The 12,643-nt window shown below is 39.1% G+C and overlaps 2 protein-coding genes across 2 annotated transcripts; both read left to right on the top strand.

The window, feature by feature from the left end:
• The first annotated feature begins 4,938 nt into the window (after window positions 1-4,938).
• On the top strand, window positions 4,939-7,622 carry LOC130685481 (SET domain-containing protein 4-like). The gene is made up of 3 exons (XM_059494321.1): window positions 4,939-5,310; window positions 5,909-5,978; window positions 6,699-7,622. Exons 1-3 carry the CDS (start codon window positions 5,017-5,019, stop codon window positions 7,601-7,603), a joined length of 1,269 nt encoding a protein of 422 aa, XP_059350304.1. The 5' UTR covers window positions 4,939-5,016; the 3' UTR covers window positions 7,604-7,622.
• A 1,548-nt stretch (window positions 7,623-9,170) lies between these two features.
• LOC130685482 (molybdenum cofactor sulfurase-like) lies at window positions 9,171-12,568 on the top strand. The gene is made up of 13 exons (XM_057508778.2): window positions 9,171-9,376; window positions 9,442-9,711; window positions 9,792-10,112; window positions 10,220-10,272; window positions 10,360-10,436; window positions 10,592-10,868; window positions 10,928-11,044; window positions 11,146-11,299; window positions 11,341-11,575; window positions 11,640-11,838; window positions 11,901-12,050; window positions 12,113-12,217; window positions 12,282-12,568. Exons 2-13 carry the CDS (start codon window positions 9,492-9,494, stop codon window positions 12,489-12,491), a joined length of 2,118 nt encoding a protein of 705 aa, XP_057364761.1. The 5' UTR covers window positions 9,171-9,376; window positions 9,442-9,491; the 3' UTR covers window positions 12,492-12,568.
• The last annotated feature ends 75 nt before the right edge of the window (window positions 12,569-12,643 follow it).

Raw genomic sequence — 12,643 nt, 5'->3', positions numbered from 1 at the left:
AATCACGAGGGTAATGAGGAATGACTTCATTTTACAATAGGCTACTGCGGACGCCCGTCAGATTTTCATTCCTTCTATGATAGCAACGCATCATTCCCTTCCGTGTGTTGTCCGCAGTTCGGACCATCTGTCCCCTACAGATGGGTCAACGTATTTTCGCTAACTGTTCGTATTTCCAAATAGTAATGAGGCGCGTGAAACAATCACTGGGCAACCTTGCGCAATATCTACAAATATTTATCTTTCTGAAAATTGCAGTCGTTTAAAATTTTAAGCCTATTTGCGTTATACCTGTTAATGATGGCGATGGCGTTTGGTAAAGAAGCATAAGATTTTGAAGCGTCACCAGAAGTGTACGGTTTCCCAATTTTATTGAGCATATCTTCAGTGTGATTGACGAACTCGGTCAAAGAGCTGTGATAGCCATTTTTACTTAGCAGAATTTGTTCAGTGGCATGGAAGTGATAGAGATTCACCAGTAATTCATCTATGGGCTCCTTCTCGACCATCAGAATATAATGATTTTTTTAGAGTGCGCTCGAGCATTTGAATGAACAGACGCCCAGTGAATTTGTGGCATATCGTACCGGATAACCAGATGGCAAGCTGGAACGTCAATACTATCCTCTAGAACGCTCGTGGCTACGAGAATATTACAATAGTGACTACGTAAACGTTTCATAACGTCTTCCTGCTTCCGATTTTCCCTTTCTATTTCCTTAACGGTCATGCCTACAACCCGATCAACGGTATACAGAGGACTTAGATGCGCTAACTGAGGGGCGCATCGACTTAATCCTAGACAACAATAAATTAAAATATTTAATCTAACAAGATAATGTAACATCATCTTTTGCTTACCTTTAATATATGATAGAGTAGTTTGGCTGTAGTGCGCCTCTCAGTGAAAATCATTCAACATAGCTGATAAGCGTCTTCTCGAGTTCGGTGATGACGTGCAGGGAAATCAGGACGACTGCGACGACTTATGTGACTCCTGACCCGACTGAGTTGTTGGCCGACGCACAAAGGACGGGCCACACTCAGGTAACTCTACGGGCTGTAATGTTTCCGTAAAATATGTTTGAACTTGATCAGCGAGATCGTTAGCATGAACTAATACGGTGGAATCGGTTGGCTCTGATGTGTCGTTAATTCCGGGCAATTTTGAAGTTATTGGCGGTCGATAAATACAGAGTATGTCCAAAAGGCGAAGAACTTTAGGGTAGCTATTCTACGTTCATATTCGGAGTATCGCTGAAATTCTTCTTTGCACAATGACCTACAAAATGGAATATAAAGAATGAAAAATATTTTGATATCACTACCATTAGAAATCCAACCGCATTTCAAGTAAAACTGTGAAGACTAAGCACAGAAGAAGATAGTGTCTTTTATCAACTGCTTTGGTTTTAAATTTTTCCAATGAATGAGGTAAACCAGAGCAACAGCACCGTCTGCTCCCCCAAGGGCCTAAGATAATGAAATAGTTCTGAATTGCAGCCGTGATGGGGATAAATTTTTTCTATAATGAAAACAAATAAGTACAAAGAAAGAAAATCAAAACCTGCTACAAAAGCAAAACAATATTACTAATAGCAACAACCACTAACATAAACGTAAAGTAGGTAGATCGTTGAAGTGCGAATTTAACTGTTGCTGTAAGGTATTATACTGAGGAAAAACCTCTTGAGTTGTTGGGTGAACTGATTAAATAGATCATCAGAAAGATACCTTAGAATACTGGGAATAATACAAAAACATACCTGCAAACTTCACAAGCTTTCGCAGGAATTAACATTACAGCAACAAACATCTCCTCCAAATCTGCTTTTGAACATGCAATGGTGTTTTTGGATTTAGCAGATTCAAAACGTTCCACCTACAAAATTATGAAGACAATAATAAATATCACATAATTTGACAGACAACTATGAGTGAACTGTGGTTTAACAGAGGAAAAACTATGTTTTAAGGATAGAAAAATCGAAAACCTCAGTATCTCTTGGTGTAAACGTGTCACCCGTTCGTAAATCCAGACGGTGCTGTTGCTCTGGTTTACCTCATTCATTGGAAAAATTAAAAACCAAAGCAGTTTATAAAAGACACTATCTTCTTCTGTGCTTAGTCTTCACAGTTTTACTTGAAATGCGGTTGGATTTCTAATGGTAATGATATCAAAATATTTTTCATTCTTTATATTCCATTTTGTAGGTCATTGTGCGAAGAAGAATTTCAGCGATACTCCGAATATGAACGTAGAATAGCTACCCTAAAGTTCTTCGCCTTTTGGACATACTCTGTATTTATCGACCGCCAATAACTTCAAAAATGCCCGGAATTAACGACACATCAGAGCCAACCGATTCCACCGTATTAGTTCATGCTGACGATATCGCTGATCAAGTTCAAACATATTTTACGGAAACATTACAGCCCGTAGAGTTACCTGAGTGTGGCCCGTCCTTTGTGCGTCGGCCAACAACTCAGTCGGGTCAGGGGTCACATAAGTCGTCGCAGTCATCCTGATTTCCCTGCACGTCATCACCGAACTCGAGAAGACGCTTATCAGCTATGTTGAATGATTTTCACTGAGAGGCGCACTACAGCCAAACTACTCTATCATATATTAAAGGTAAGCAAAAGATGATGTTACATTATCTTGTTAGATTAAATATTTTAATTTATTGTTGTCTAGGATTAAGTCGATGCGCCCCTCAGTTAGCGCATCTAAGTCCTCTGTATACCGTTGATCGGGTTGTAGGCATGACCGTTAAGGAAATAGAAAGGGAAAATCGGAAGCAGGAAGACGTTATGAAACGTTTTCGTAGTCACTATTGTAATATTCTCGTAGCCACGAGCGTTCTAGAGGATAGTATTGACGTTCCAGCTTGCCATCTGGTTATCCGGTACGATATGCCACAAATTCACTGGGCGTCTGTTCATTCAAATGCTCGAGCGCACTCTAAAAAAATCATTATATTCTGATGGTCGAGAAGGAGCCCATAGATGAATTACTGGTGAATCTCTATCACTTCCATGCCACTGAACAAATTCTGCTAAGTAAAAATGGCTATCACAGCTCTTTGGCCGAGTTCGTCAATCACACTGAAGATATGCTCAATAAAATTGGGAAACCGTACACTTCTGGGGACGCTTCAAAATCTTATGCTTCTTTACCAAACGCCATCGCCATCATTAACAGGTATAACGCAAATAGGCTTAAAATTTTAAACGACTGCAATTTTCAGAAAGATAAATATTTGTAGATATTGCGCAAGGTTGCCCAGTGATTGTTTCACGCGCCTCATTACTATTTGGAAATACGAACAGTTAGCGAAAATACGTTGACCCATCTGTAGGGGACAGATGGTCCGAACTGCGGACAACACACGGAAGGGAATGATGCGTTGCTATCATAGAAGGAATGAAAATCTGACGGGCGTTCGCAGTAGCCTATTGTAAAATGAAGTCATTCCTCATTACCCTCGTGATTTTCTTCGCCGGAAATTATGTGGCTGAAGTGTCAATCCAAATTATTTTCGAAGGTCCAGGTTATGGCATTCTGAACGGCACCAACGAAACATCGTCTTATACCGAACGTACATTTTACGCATTCTGTAGCGTCTACTATGCAAAAAATCATCTTATTAAAATCTGTCCAGCCAAGGACCAAAAAGGATACTCCGCTGCAAATTTCGAAGACGAGTAAAGGTAAGTAAAGTAACATGAATAAGTTTTTCATCTAAAATTCTAATTTAACTATGTTAATTTTGAATAGGTTTGTTACGGCATACTAATCCCGGCAAGAGAAGAATATAAATTTAAAACTTTATAATTCATCCTGCAATATTTATTGTTTAAGAGATTTAGATGCAAATTTGGCAAATAAAAAACAGTTAAAAATGCTTGTTTTGTTCTACTTGACGGTAGTAATATTCATACAAATAATATTTCAAAATAAAAAAGGGGGGAGACAAATTTTTTAAAATTGGTAACTACGCGACTTTCGCAAATTGGCAACGTTTAAGCAAAGCGTCACCCTTTGTTCTCAGCATGGCCTACTATAATAAACGGCCAGTAAGCATGCAATACCCCCTGCGCCTAAAACTAAAATTGCCAGAGGGGCCTAATACCCCAAATCGAATTCCACCTACCGCAGCTGCATTCCACCCATTCCGATTTCCTCGACTTTTGCCACTGAATGGCAAAGGAGCAGATCTACTAGTGGCCCGGTCATAATGTTCGTATAAACACAATGGTCTATGGGATAGAACACTCTATTGCAATGCGGGAGACCCGTGTTCGATACCATAACAATTATTTCTTGTTTCTCCTTTCGTAACGGTAGCTGGCCACGCGCGGCGCTAGTTCCACTTTCCACTGTTTTTTCCACTAATTTCGATTCTGTATTAGTTACCAAACAGTGGAAAGTGGAGCTCGGTTTGGGGTATTAAGCCCCTCTGGCAATTTAGTTTTAGGCGCAGGGGGTATTGCGCGCTTGCTGGCCGTTTATTATAGTAGGCCATGAGTCAGCCATTCCATTTCTAGGGATATAACCCTATTTAGGGGGGATTTAAGGAAAATTTTTGGAACCTAGGGTGCAGTTTTGGAAATCTAGGGTTTCAGGGATTGTCCAGGGCCTATTTAATTTTCTGGGGATTTCTCGGGATTTTGAGATTTTTGGCACAACCGCTGTTGCTTTTGGCGCTTCTATGCAACTTCAAAAGTAAAATGTTCCTCAATAAGAGCCACCAAGCGGACAATGGTGAACGGTGCGCTTTTCAGAAAGTAACAGGGATTTTTCTGAGGATTTTTTTTTTTAAATAGGGATTTGTAGGCAACGTTCTAGGGATACCTTTTTGCGGAAAGTGGAAACACTGTGTCTAGTTGAACATTAGTCTTTAAAAAGGTGAAAATAAAAATAAATAAAGTTTGGCACCGCCGACAAGATGATGACATACTGTGGGACAAGCTTTACTGCTTTAGTGACTTGAAACTTTTTTCAATGAAAACATGGGACGAACATCCAGAATTGGTAAACGGCGGATAGAAAGTCAATGTTTTCGCCCTGTTGTAATCGACTCAAATCCGGAATTCGTTGAATTGTGCAAATGGATGAGTGCAAATAGGTGGAACGCTGCTTCAAAAGATTGCTTAAAAACAAAACCAGGTGTGTTTAGTGACACTGGACGTGGCCTCATGGCCATGTCCAACTTAGCTCCAAATAGCCTCATAGTAAGAATCCCTAAAAATCTTCTTATTACTAAAGCAAACGGGGACTGGGAGCATTATTTTGAATCTAATAGAGTTCATTTAATAAAATATTATTAGAGCAAAATCAGAATATGTAAGAGCTGTATATAACGAAAGATGTATGAAATAGTAAAACATTAGTTCAGTTGGAAAAGTTGGTTATGACCACATAATGTGCGATATAAGTAATAAATATTTCTGTAGTACGGGTAATAGTAGTTTGTTAAATGAACTCTATTAAATACAATATAGTTCATGTTCTCCTGTAATTTAAATTAAAAATAGGATAAGAGATAAAACATTTGTAAACCATTTAAATAATGAGTAAACGCCATCAGTTTTTGAAAAAGAGAAATGGATATAAGCCGGCGCTCTTATGCAATACATTGCCTACCGGATTGGAGGCTCATCGTTCCCTTTGGAACAAGGTAAATGAAATAGAACTATTTCTGAGGAGAAATAGGACTGATGCCGAGGAGAAATAGGACTGATGCCATGGAGAAATAGGACTGTCCTAAAAGTTTTTAAAAGTCAGTACTATCTCTCCCAGTCCTGTTTCACCGGTAGAAATAGGACTGGAAATTTTCAGCCCTATTTCACCGGCTACCAAGCAAACGTTATTTCACAAATCCCTGCTTTGCAAAATTTCAAGATGACAACAGCGGAATGTTTAACTTTCTTCATTTTGATTTCAAAAATAAATGGATTGTATTCTTCCTACTGTAAAGCATCTTCCCGTGTGGGAATATGGACTTTACGGATTAAGACAAATAAATGTAAATTGAACTCGAGGCGTTTTACCCACAATGATGTATGTATTATATCAGCTAAGACATAAGAGTTAAAAAGACAAAGAACAAAGAAGAAGAAGAAACATTCAAGAAACAAGTTAAAAGAAACAAATATAATTGGGTCTTACCGTGATCACACGTATAGAGAACGAGAAGAAAAACGACACAAGGCGGGCGTGATACGCAACTTCCACGAGAGCGATACACAAACAATAGTTCAAAACAAATGGAACTAGACAGTCGAATCACCGCGAATAATTCTAAGTCTAAACAATTTTACTGGACTGACTCGGCGAATAAAATGTCAAGTAAAAGGCACAAATTCAAGCATAACATTAATAAAATAATAGAAATGCTTTCAGGCAACTACTCGAATCGGCTGCAAGTTCTAGTCTGATCTTCCTCAGATGCTGGGTTAACCACGGAACTTTGCATATTGCAAAGTGGCGTGATTGGGAGGAGCTTGTAGGCTGCACGCGGTTGACCAATTAAAAGACGCGTTCAATATGGCGTGATATTGATGACGTATCGCCTGCGTGAATCATCTTGCAGGTGTTCATCTAGGTCACCCGCGCTGCGTATGTTGCGGTGCAATTAATATGTTCACCCTTGATGAGTAATAAAGACATCGAGAAGAAATATATGTTGAAGATGTCTATTTGGCTTCGTTACACTACCTTTCTACTCTGTCAAAGAGTTTTTCAGTTGGAGGATTATGTGAGAGCCAAGAAGTGGCTGTTTTACCCAAAGTTCTTCGAGATAAAATTATATGCAACCAAAGTTATGTTGTGGAAAAGTATGAAACCCTTTTGGTAATCTGGGAAAAAAATTTTGGTCCAAACTTGACATTGGAAAGTTTTCAATGGGCTTGGTATTGTGTCAATACAAGAGCAGTTTTTTATCAAGATTCGGATACATTTAACGTGGACGGACTGGAGAATAACATGGCTCTAGCACCGTACTTGGACATGTTTAATCACGATCCGCATGTGGTCGTCGAAGCTCGTTTTAAAAAAAACAGCCAGTGCTACAAAATACGCTCGAGTCAAAAGATAAAGAAACATCAGCAAGTGTTCATCAACTATGGGCCACACGATAACCAAAAATTGTTTTTAGAATATGGATTTATAACCAAAAAAAATCCTCATAATGTGATTGAATTCGGAATCAATCTTCTGTTTGATTTGTTCCCCGTCCATACACTCCGTTTTGTTCCTAACCGGATTGCTCTTCTCAAGCAGTTCTGTAAGGATGGAAATCTATTTTACAGCGAAGAGGGCTTTAGCTGGAATGCTCAAATAGCACTGACGCTGCTTTCACGTGACGATTCCCAGCTGTCGAGAAAGGGATTTTCTATTTTAGAAATTATACCAGATAAATATCAAATAAAAGTATTTGGTAAGAAAGTAGTAGATGCCTTATTTCTAGAATTCACCGAAAGCGTGAATAAAATGTCTCTAGTTTCTGGCAATACTACTTCAAGCTTTTGGGTTGCCAAAACACTGGTAAAAGATATTCTGAATGTTCTCAGTGCTTGCGTCTTGGACGCCGAATAAATAATAAGTTATGACATCATTTGGTTCAAAACTTCACTTTTATTGTGGTTGCATTATTTGGTAACAGTGGGATACTTTGTTTCGAGATCCTAAGGTTTCGCCATAAGCTTGTACTCAGCGTGTACTGCTCTCTGGTCTTAGATAAATCATAGTTATTAATGTAGAGCTAATTTGTTTTTTTACCCAAAACACGGGGGAAGTCGTCAAATTTAGTGATTAAATATCTGAAAATCGTCAAAAGTTGTGGGTCAAGGGGCAGGTGTAGCGAAAATTTCGACGGACAAAAACAGTGATAGGAACGACGAACAGCTTCACCGGGTGGATCGACGGATAGCTTTACCAGGTGGACCGACTGACAAATGCAGTGGGATAGTCTGCGGACTGATACAGCAAGCGGCCGACGAGCAAAAGATTGTTGAGTCGACGAATAGCTACAACTGCTGGGCCGATGCGCAGCCATAACGTGAGTTTAATCAGGGTGGCTTTGTTGCGATAGCCTTCTGACTTCCCTGATAGCCTTGCCTATGTTTTCGTGAGGTGGCAAGAATTAGGATTACGAATCTAAGATTCCCATCCTTTGGTCGGGTCTCAAGTTACCAGTTTCACTATGAAACTAGGCATCTCCATTCCGCAGAAAGTTTCACATTTTAGTCGGATTGTCCGCCCTTTCATATTTGGGGCCTGTTTGTCAACAAATGGAATTCGATTTAACTGAAGTATTTCACCTGTTGCATGTGTAGGTGAATCAGGAACCAAACGAACGGGAAAGCTATACAATCTTTTGGTGAGTGAATGGTCATATCCCATATCAGTGTAGCAAACATTCTTCAACTGCTTCGGATCTATTCAACGCTAGAGCTGGTTTAAAACCCTAAAATGGAGACAGATATCTATGAGGAAGAGGCCTGTGTAAGGTTCGAAAAAATGTCGGTTGTTCCTTACATATAATTATTAGATTGGGAATAGTGATGCGTGATGATGCGTTGTATTGTTGCACTGTGGTACAAGTGTTTGTGAAGACTGAAGACTTACGGAAGGTTAAAAGGTAGACTGCCTGTGATGGCACTTGAAATTGGACTGAAGCTGAGCTACCAAAAGCTAGAAACACACGGCTTGAAAGTTAAAAGTACACTACTGTGATGACAACTGGAAGTAGACTGCACTGAAGAATTACTAAAAGTGGACTGCCTGGTGGCTAGAAGTAGACTGACTCAAAGCTTAAAACACACTGCCTGACAATCTGGAAAAAGGGCAACATTTATACGGAGAAGCAAGGTCGTTTAGGATTAGGTGTCCCAACGGGAATAAATATTCTGCGTGTAAATGTAACACCTATGTGAAGAATTGGCAAGTTTGAAGGCCAGAGCCATCGGCAGATGACCTGTTGGCGGAAGAGGGGGGAAAAGGGTTGCAAGCGTGGGAACGAGAGGGGAAGGTAAGGAGTACGGTTGGCCGTTCCTTACATCTGGGAGTATATGAATAGCAACTTGAGTCATGTGAAAGGTAAGCTCAATATTTTCTCCTTTTTCAAATGGTGTGTAATTAGATTTTTTGTATTCTTAGGCTTGTATTTGGACCATGCCGGGAGCACACTGTATTCTAAGTCATTAATAGAGCATTCACTTGCAGAATTAACACAGAATTGTTTTGGGAATCCTCATAGTCGTAACACACCTAGCAGATTAACAACTGATATTATTGATCAAACAAGAATTGAACTACTTAGTTTCTTTCAAGCAGATCCTAATCAATATACATTGTTATTTACATCAGGTTATTTAGATAGCATTGAAGTGAATTTAAGATTTAAGATTAGTAATAACAATTGAACAATATAGGTGCAACTGATAGCCTTAGGCTTGTGGCTGAAAGTTTTTAGTTCTCAAGTATGCCATCCCGTTCAAATGACTGTGGGTCCTTTGTATACCTTAAAGAAAGTCACACTTCAGTTATTGGCATGAGGGAATATTTTAAAAGAAATTTTCCATGTTATGCGTTACCATCTGACGACATTAGCACATATTTTAATTTGGAAAGCCATAATCCTATTCGTGAAAAGATACACGTAAAAGCCAATCTTGCTTCTTCAGTTTCTCAGGGAAAAAAAGGTAACTAAAATTATAGCGATATTTCAAGCTTTTTGGATCATTTAAAAATAAGCCCTATACCTCATGTTTATTTTTTGAAGTAGAAACAGAGGTTGCGAAAGAAAGCGAAAAAACGGCGCCGACATCAAATTCATTGTTCGTCTTCCCAGCGCAATGCAATTTCAGTGGCTTCAAATATCCTTTAGAGCTTATATCATATTCGCAACAGGGAGCCCTCTCTGACATCAGCTGTGATTTATGTTTGAACAAAGAACTTCTAAATAATAAGGAGGAAAGCAAAAAAGCCTGGTTTTGTCTTTTGGATGCCGCCTCTTATGTAGGCACCAATCAGCTAGATCTCTCTGTTTGGCAACCAGATATGGTAGCAATATCTTTTTACAAGATGTTTCGTTATCCAACAGGTGAGTTCCTGTTGTGTACGACAAAGGCAAACACAGAAACAAGACATTTTCACGACTGACAAACTATTAACGTTTTTATTTCCGTTTTCTCTTTTTCAACGCTATAGGTTTAGGTGCTTTAATCGTTCATCAGCGTGCTAATCATGTCCTACATAAAAAGGTATGAAACGATCACTAACTTCTAATGACCCTTCGGAATTGTAGTTTTATTTGCTTTTTTCTATTCAGTTGATTTTGCTCAATAAAGTATGTTGGCGGAGGGACGGTGGAAATTGTTTCGTCTTCTCGCGACTTTCATGTGGCACGCCATGTTCTACAGGAAAAGTAATTTTTTTAGATAATTCTACCGTGTCGAAGCGAGTGGTTTGCGCTAACTCAAGAAATGGTCTCAATTCCTTACTTTTTCTTGTGTCTTCTCCTACCAAGAAAATGTTTTTTTAAACCAACATGAATCACAACCATGTTTTCAAAATTGACAGGTTTGAAAATGGGACTGCAAATTTTCTCTCCATACTCGCACTCCGCCATGGCATGCGGGAGCTTAAAAATCTTGTATCAACAATGGATAATGTGTCTATCCACACATTTCGGCTGGGGCAATTGTTGTATGTTTCCCTGTGCCAACTGAAGCATGCGAACGGAAAAAGTTTAGTGAAAATATATTCCTACGCGGAATTCACTGATCGGCAACGCCAGGGTGCCATTGTCACTTTCAATCTGATGGCGGAAAACGGCGATTACATTGGATATGCTTATGTTGAACTTATGGTAATTGCACAATTAGCTTAGAAATTGATGAGTTTTTGTTTCTCTAGGTCGAAAAAATGCTTACTTTGTACGATGTTCACGTGAGAATAGGTTGCTTCTGCAGTCCTGCCGCTTGCCAACGATTTCTTAAATTATCAGAAGAGGATTTATGTTCCCATTATATGGTAAGATTTTCCTATGCAATACAGTTGCTATCGTATTACATTAGTGTGTGGTAACCACAAATTTCTTCTAATTGTTAATAAATATGGATGCTATTTAACAGTCTGGTCATCAATGTGGCGATGAAAATGACTTAATTCACGGAAGGCCAACTGGCGCAGTTCGTGTTTCGTTTGGTTACATGTCACAAAGAAAGGACGTCATGCAGTTCGTGGTTATATTACGAGAGTGCTTTTTGCAAGGTCTAGCTTTCAAATGTTTACTGCGTGAATATTTAGTTTTTCAAATATTTTCGCAGATAATATGGCACCGGCACCGAGAAATGACATTGCAGAAACCTTACTGGATCCCGTTCGGCAGAATCGAACTAATTTTGAATTAGTAGGCATTCACGTCTACCCGATAAAGTCATGTGGCAGTTTCAGTCCAAAAACATGGCCGATTTCTAAGTCTGGGCTATTATATGACCGACACTGGGTTATCGTAAATGATGCCGGCATAGCTTTGACACAAAAGCGCGAGCCAAAACTCTGGTGAATCTTTCATAACATAAAATTTACTATAATGATAATGGCTTTATTCTTCAATATTTTAAAGTTTGATTCGACCAAGCATCGATTTAGAACGAAACAAACTTATTTTACAATACCATGGCACGGAATTGTCAATCAGCATGGATATCAACGACCATTATACGTTCTTGGACGGCGACAATGGAGCAAATCTCAGGAAGATATGCGGAAAAGTCGTCCAGTTAGCTCAGTGCGAATCTGCGGTCAATCAGTGGCTGAGCGAAGTAGTTTGCATAGTTATTAAGAAAGGGTTATACCAGTAATGAAATTTTTTTGTGTCACGAAGGTGATCGGCCGACCTGCTCTGAAACTGTTGCGCTGTTCAATTTTAGATTCATCACTGGTGAATAATTCTCCCTTTTTGCTACTTAATTATAGCAGCGTGAATAGTTTGAAGGAGCAGCTTAAAAGTACGGATTTGGAATTGTCTTTAACGGTAGCTATACCATGTATTTTAAATTAGGCGAATAATTATCCACTTAAGTTTACCTTCTTTAGGAAGAATACCTGACTAGATTTCGAGGCAATTTCGTTGTACAGAGTGCAAATGCTTTTGAAGAAGATGGTTTGGAAAAAGTAAAAATAGGGCCCTTTGTTTTTCAGGTAACGAAGCGTAATATGATAACAATATTTAGTTGAGACGTTCATCTCCGTTGATTTGCAATAGAATGTCGGTCCATGTTTCCGATGTCAGATGGTGTGTGTTGATCAAAACACTGCCGTCCGAAGTCGCGAAGCATTAGCAGTTCTGGCAAATACCCGAGGGAAAAAAATGCCATTTGGAATTTGTCTTGAAATGTGTTCCAACGTTAATGGTGCGCAAGTTATTGAAATTGGCTATCCAATTTCGCTAGATACATCTGATGTAAAGAGATGATAGTGCGTGTACGAACATGTAAGATATTTGCATTAGGATGCATTGTTGCCTGCGCCCATAAGCTGCCGTAAGGATGATGCAGTAGATAGCGGAACTTGTATGAATACAAAGTAGACGATAAATACACAAAAATTCTAAAAAGTTACAAATAA

The sequence above is a fragment of the Daphnia carinata genome, chromosome 3, assembly GCF_022539665.2.
Source record: "Daphnia carinata strain CSIRO-1 chromosome 3, CSIRO_AGI_Dcar_HiC_V3, whole genome shotgun sequence".
In the NCBI taxonomy this organism is placed as follows: domain Eukaryota; kingdom Metazoa; phylum Arthropoda; class Branchiopoda; order Diplostraca; family Daphniidae; genus Daphnia; species Daphnia carinata.
Note: the sequence above shows the minus strand (reverse complement) of the source record. Positions and strands in the feature narration are given on the sequence as shown.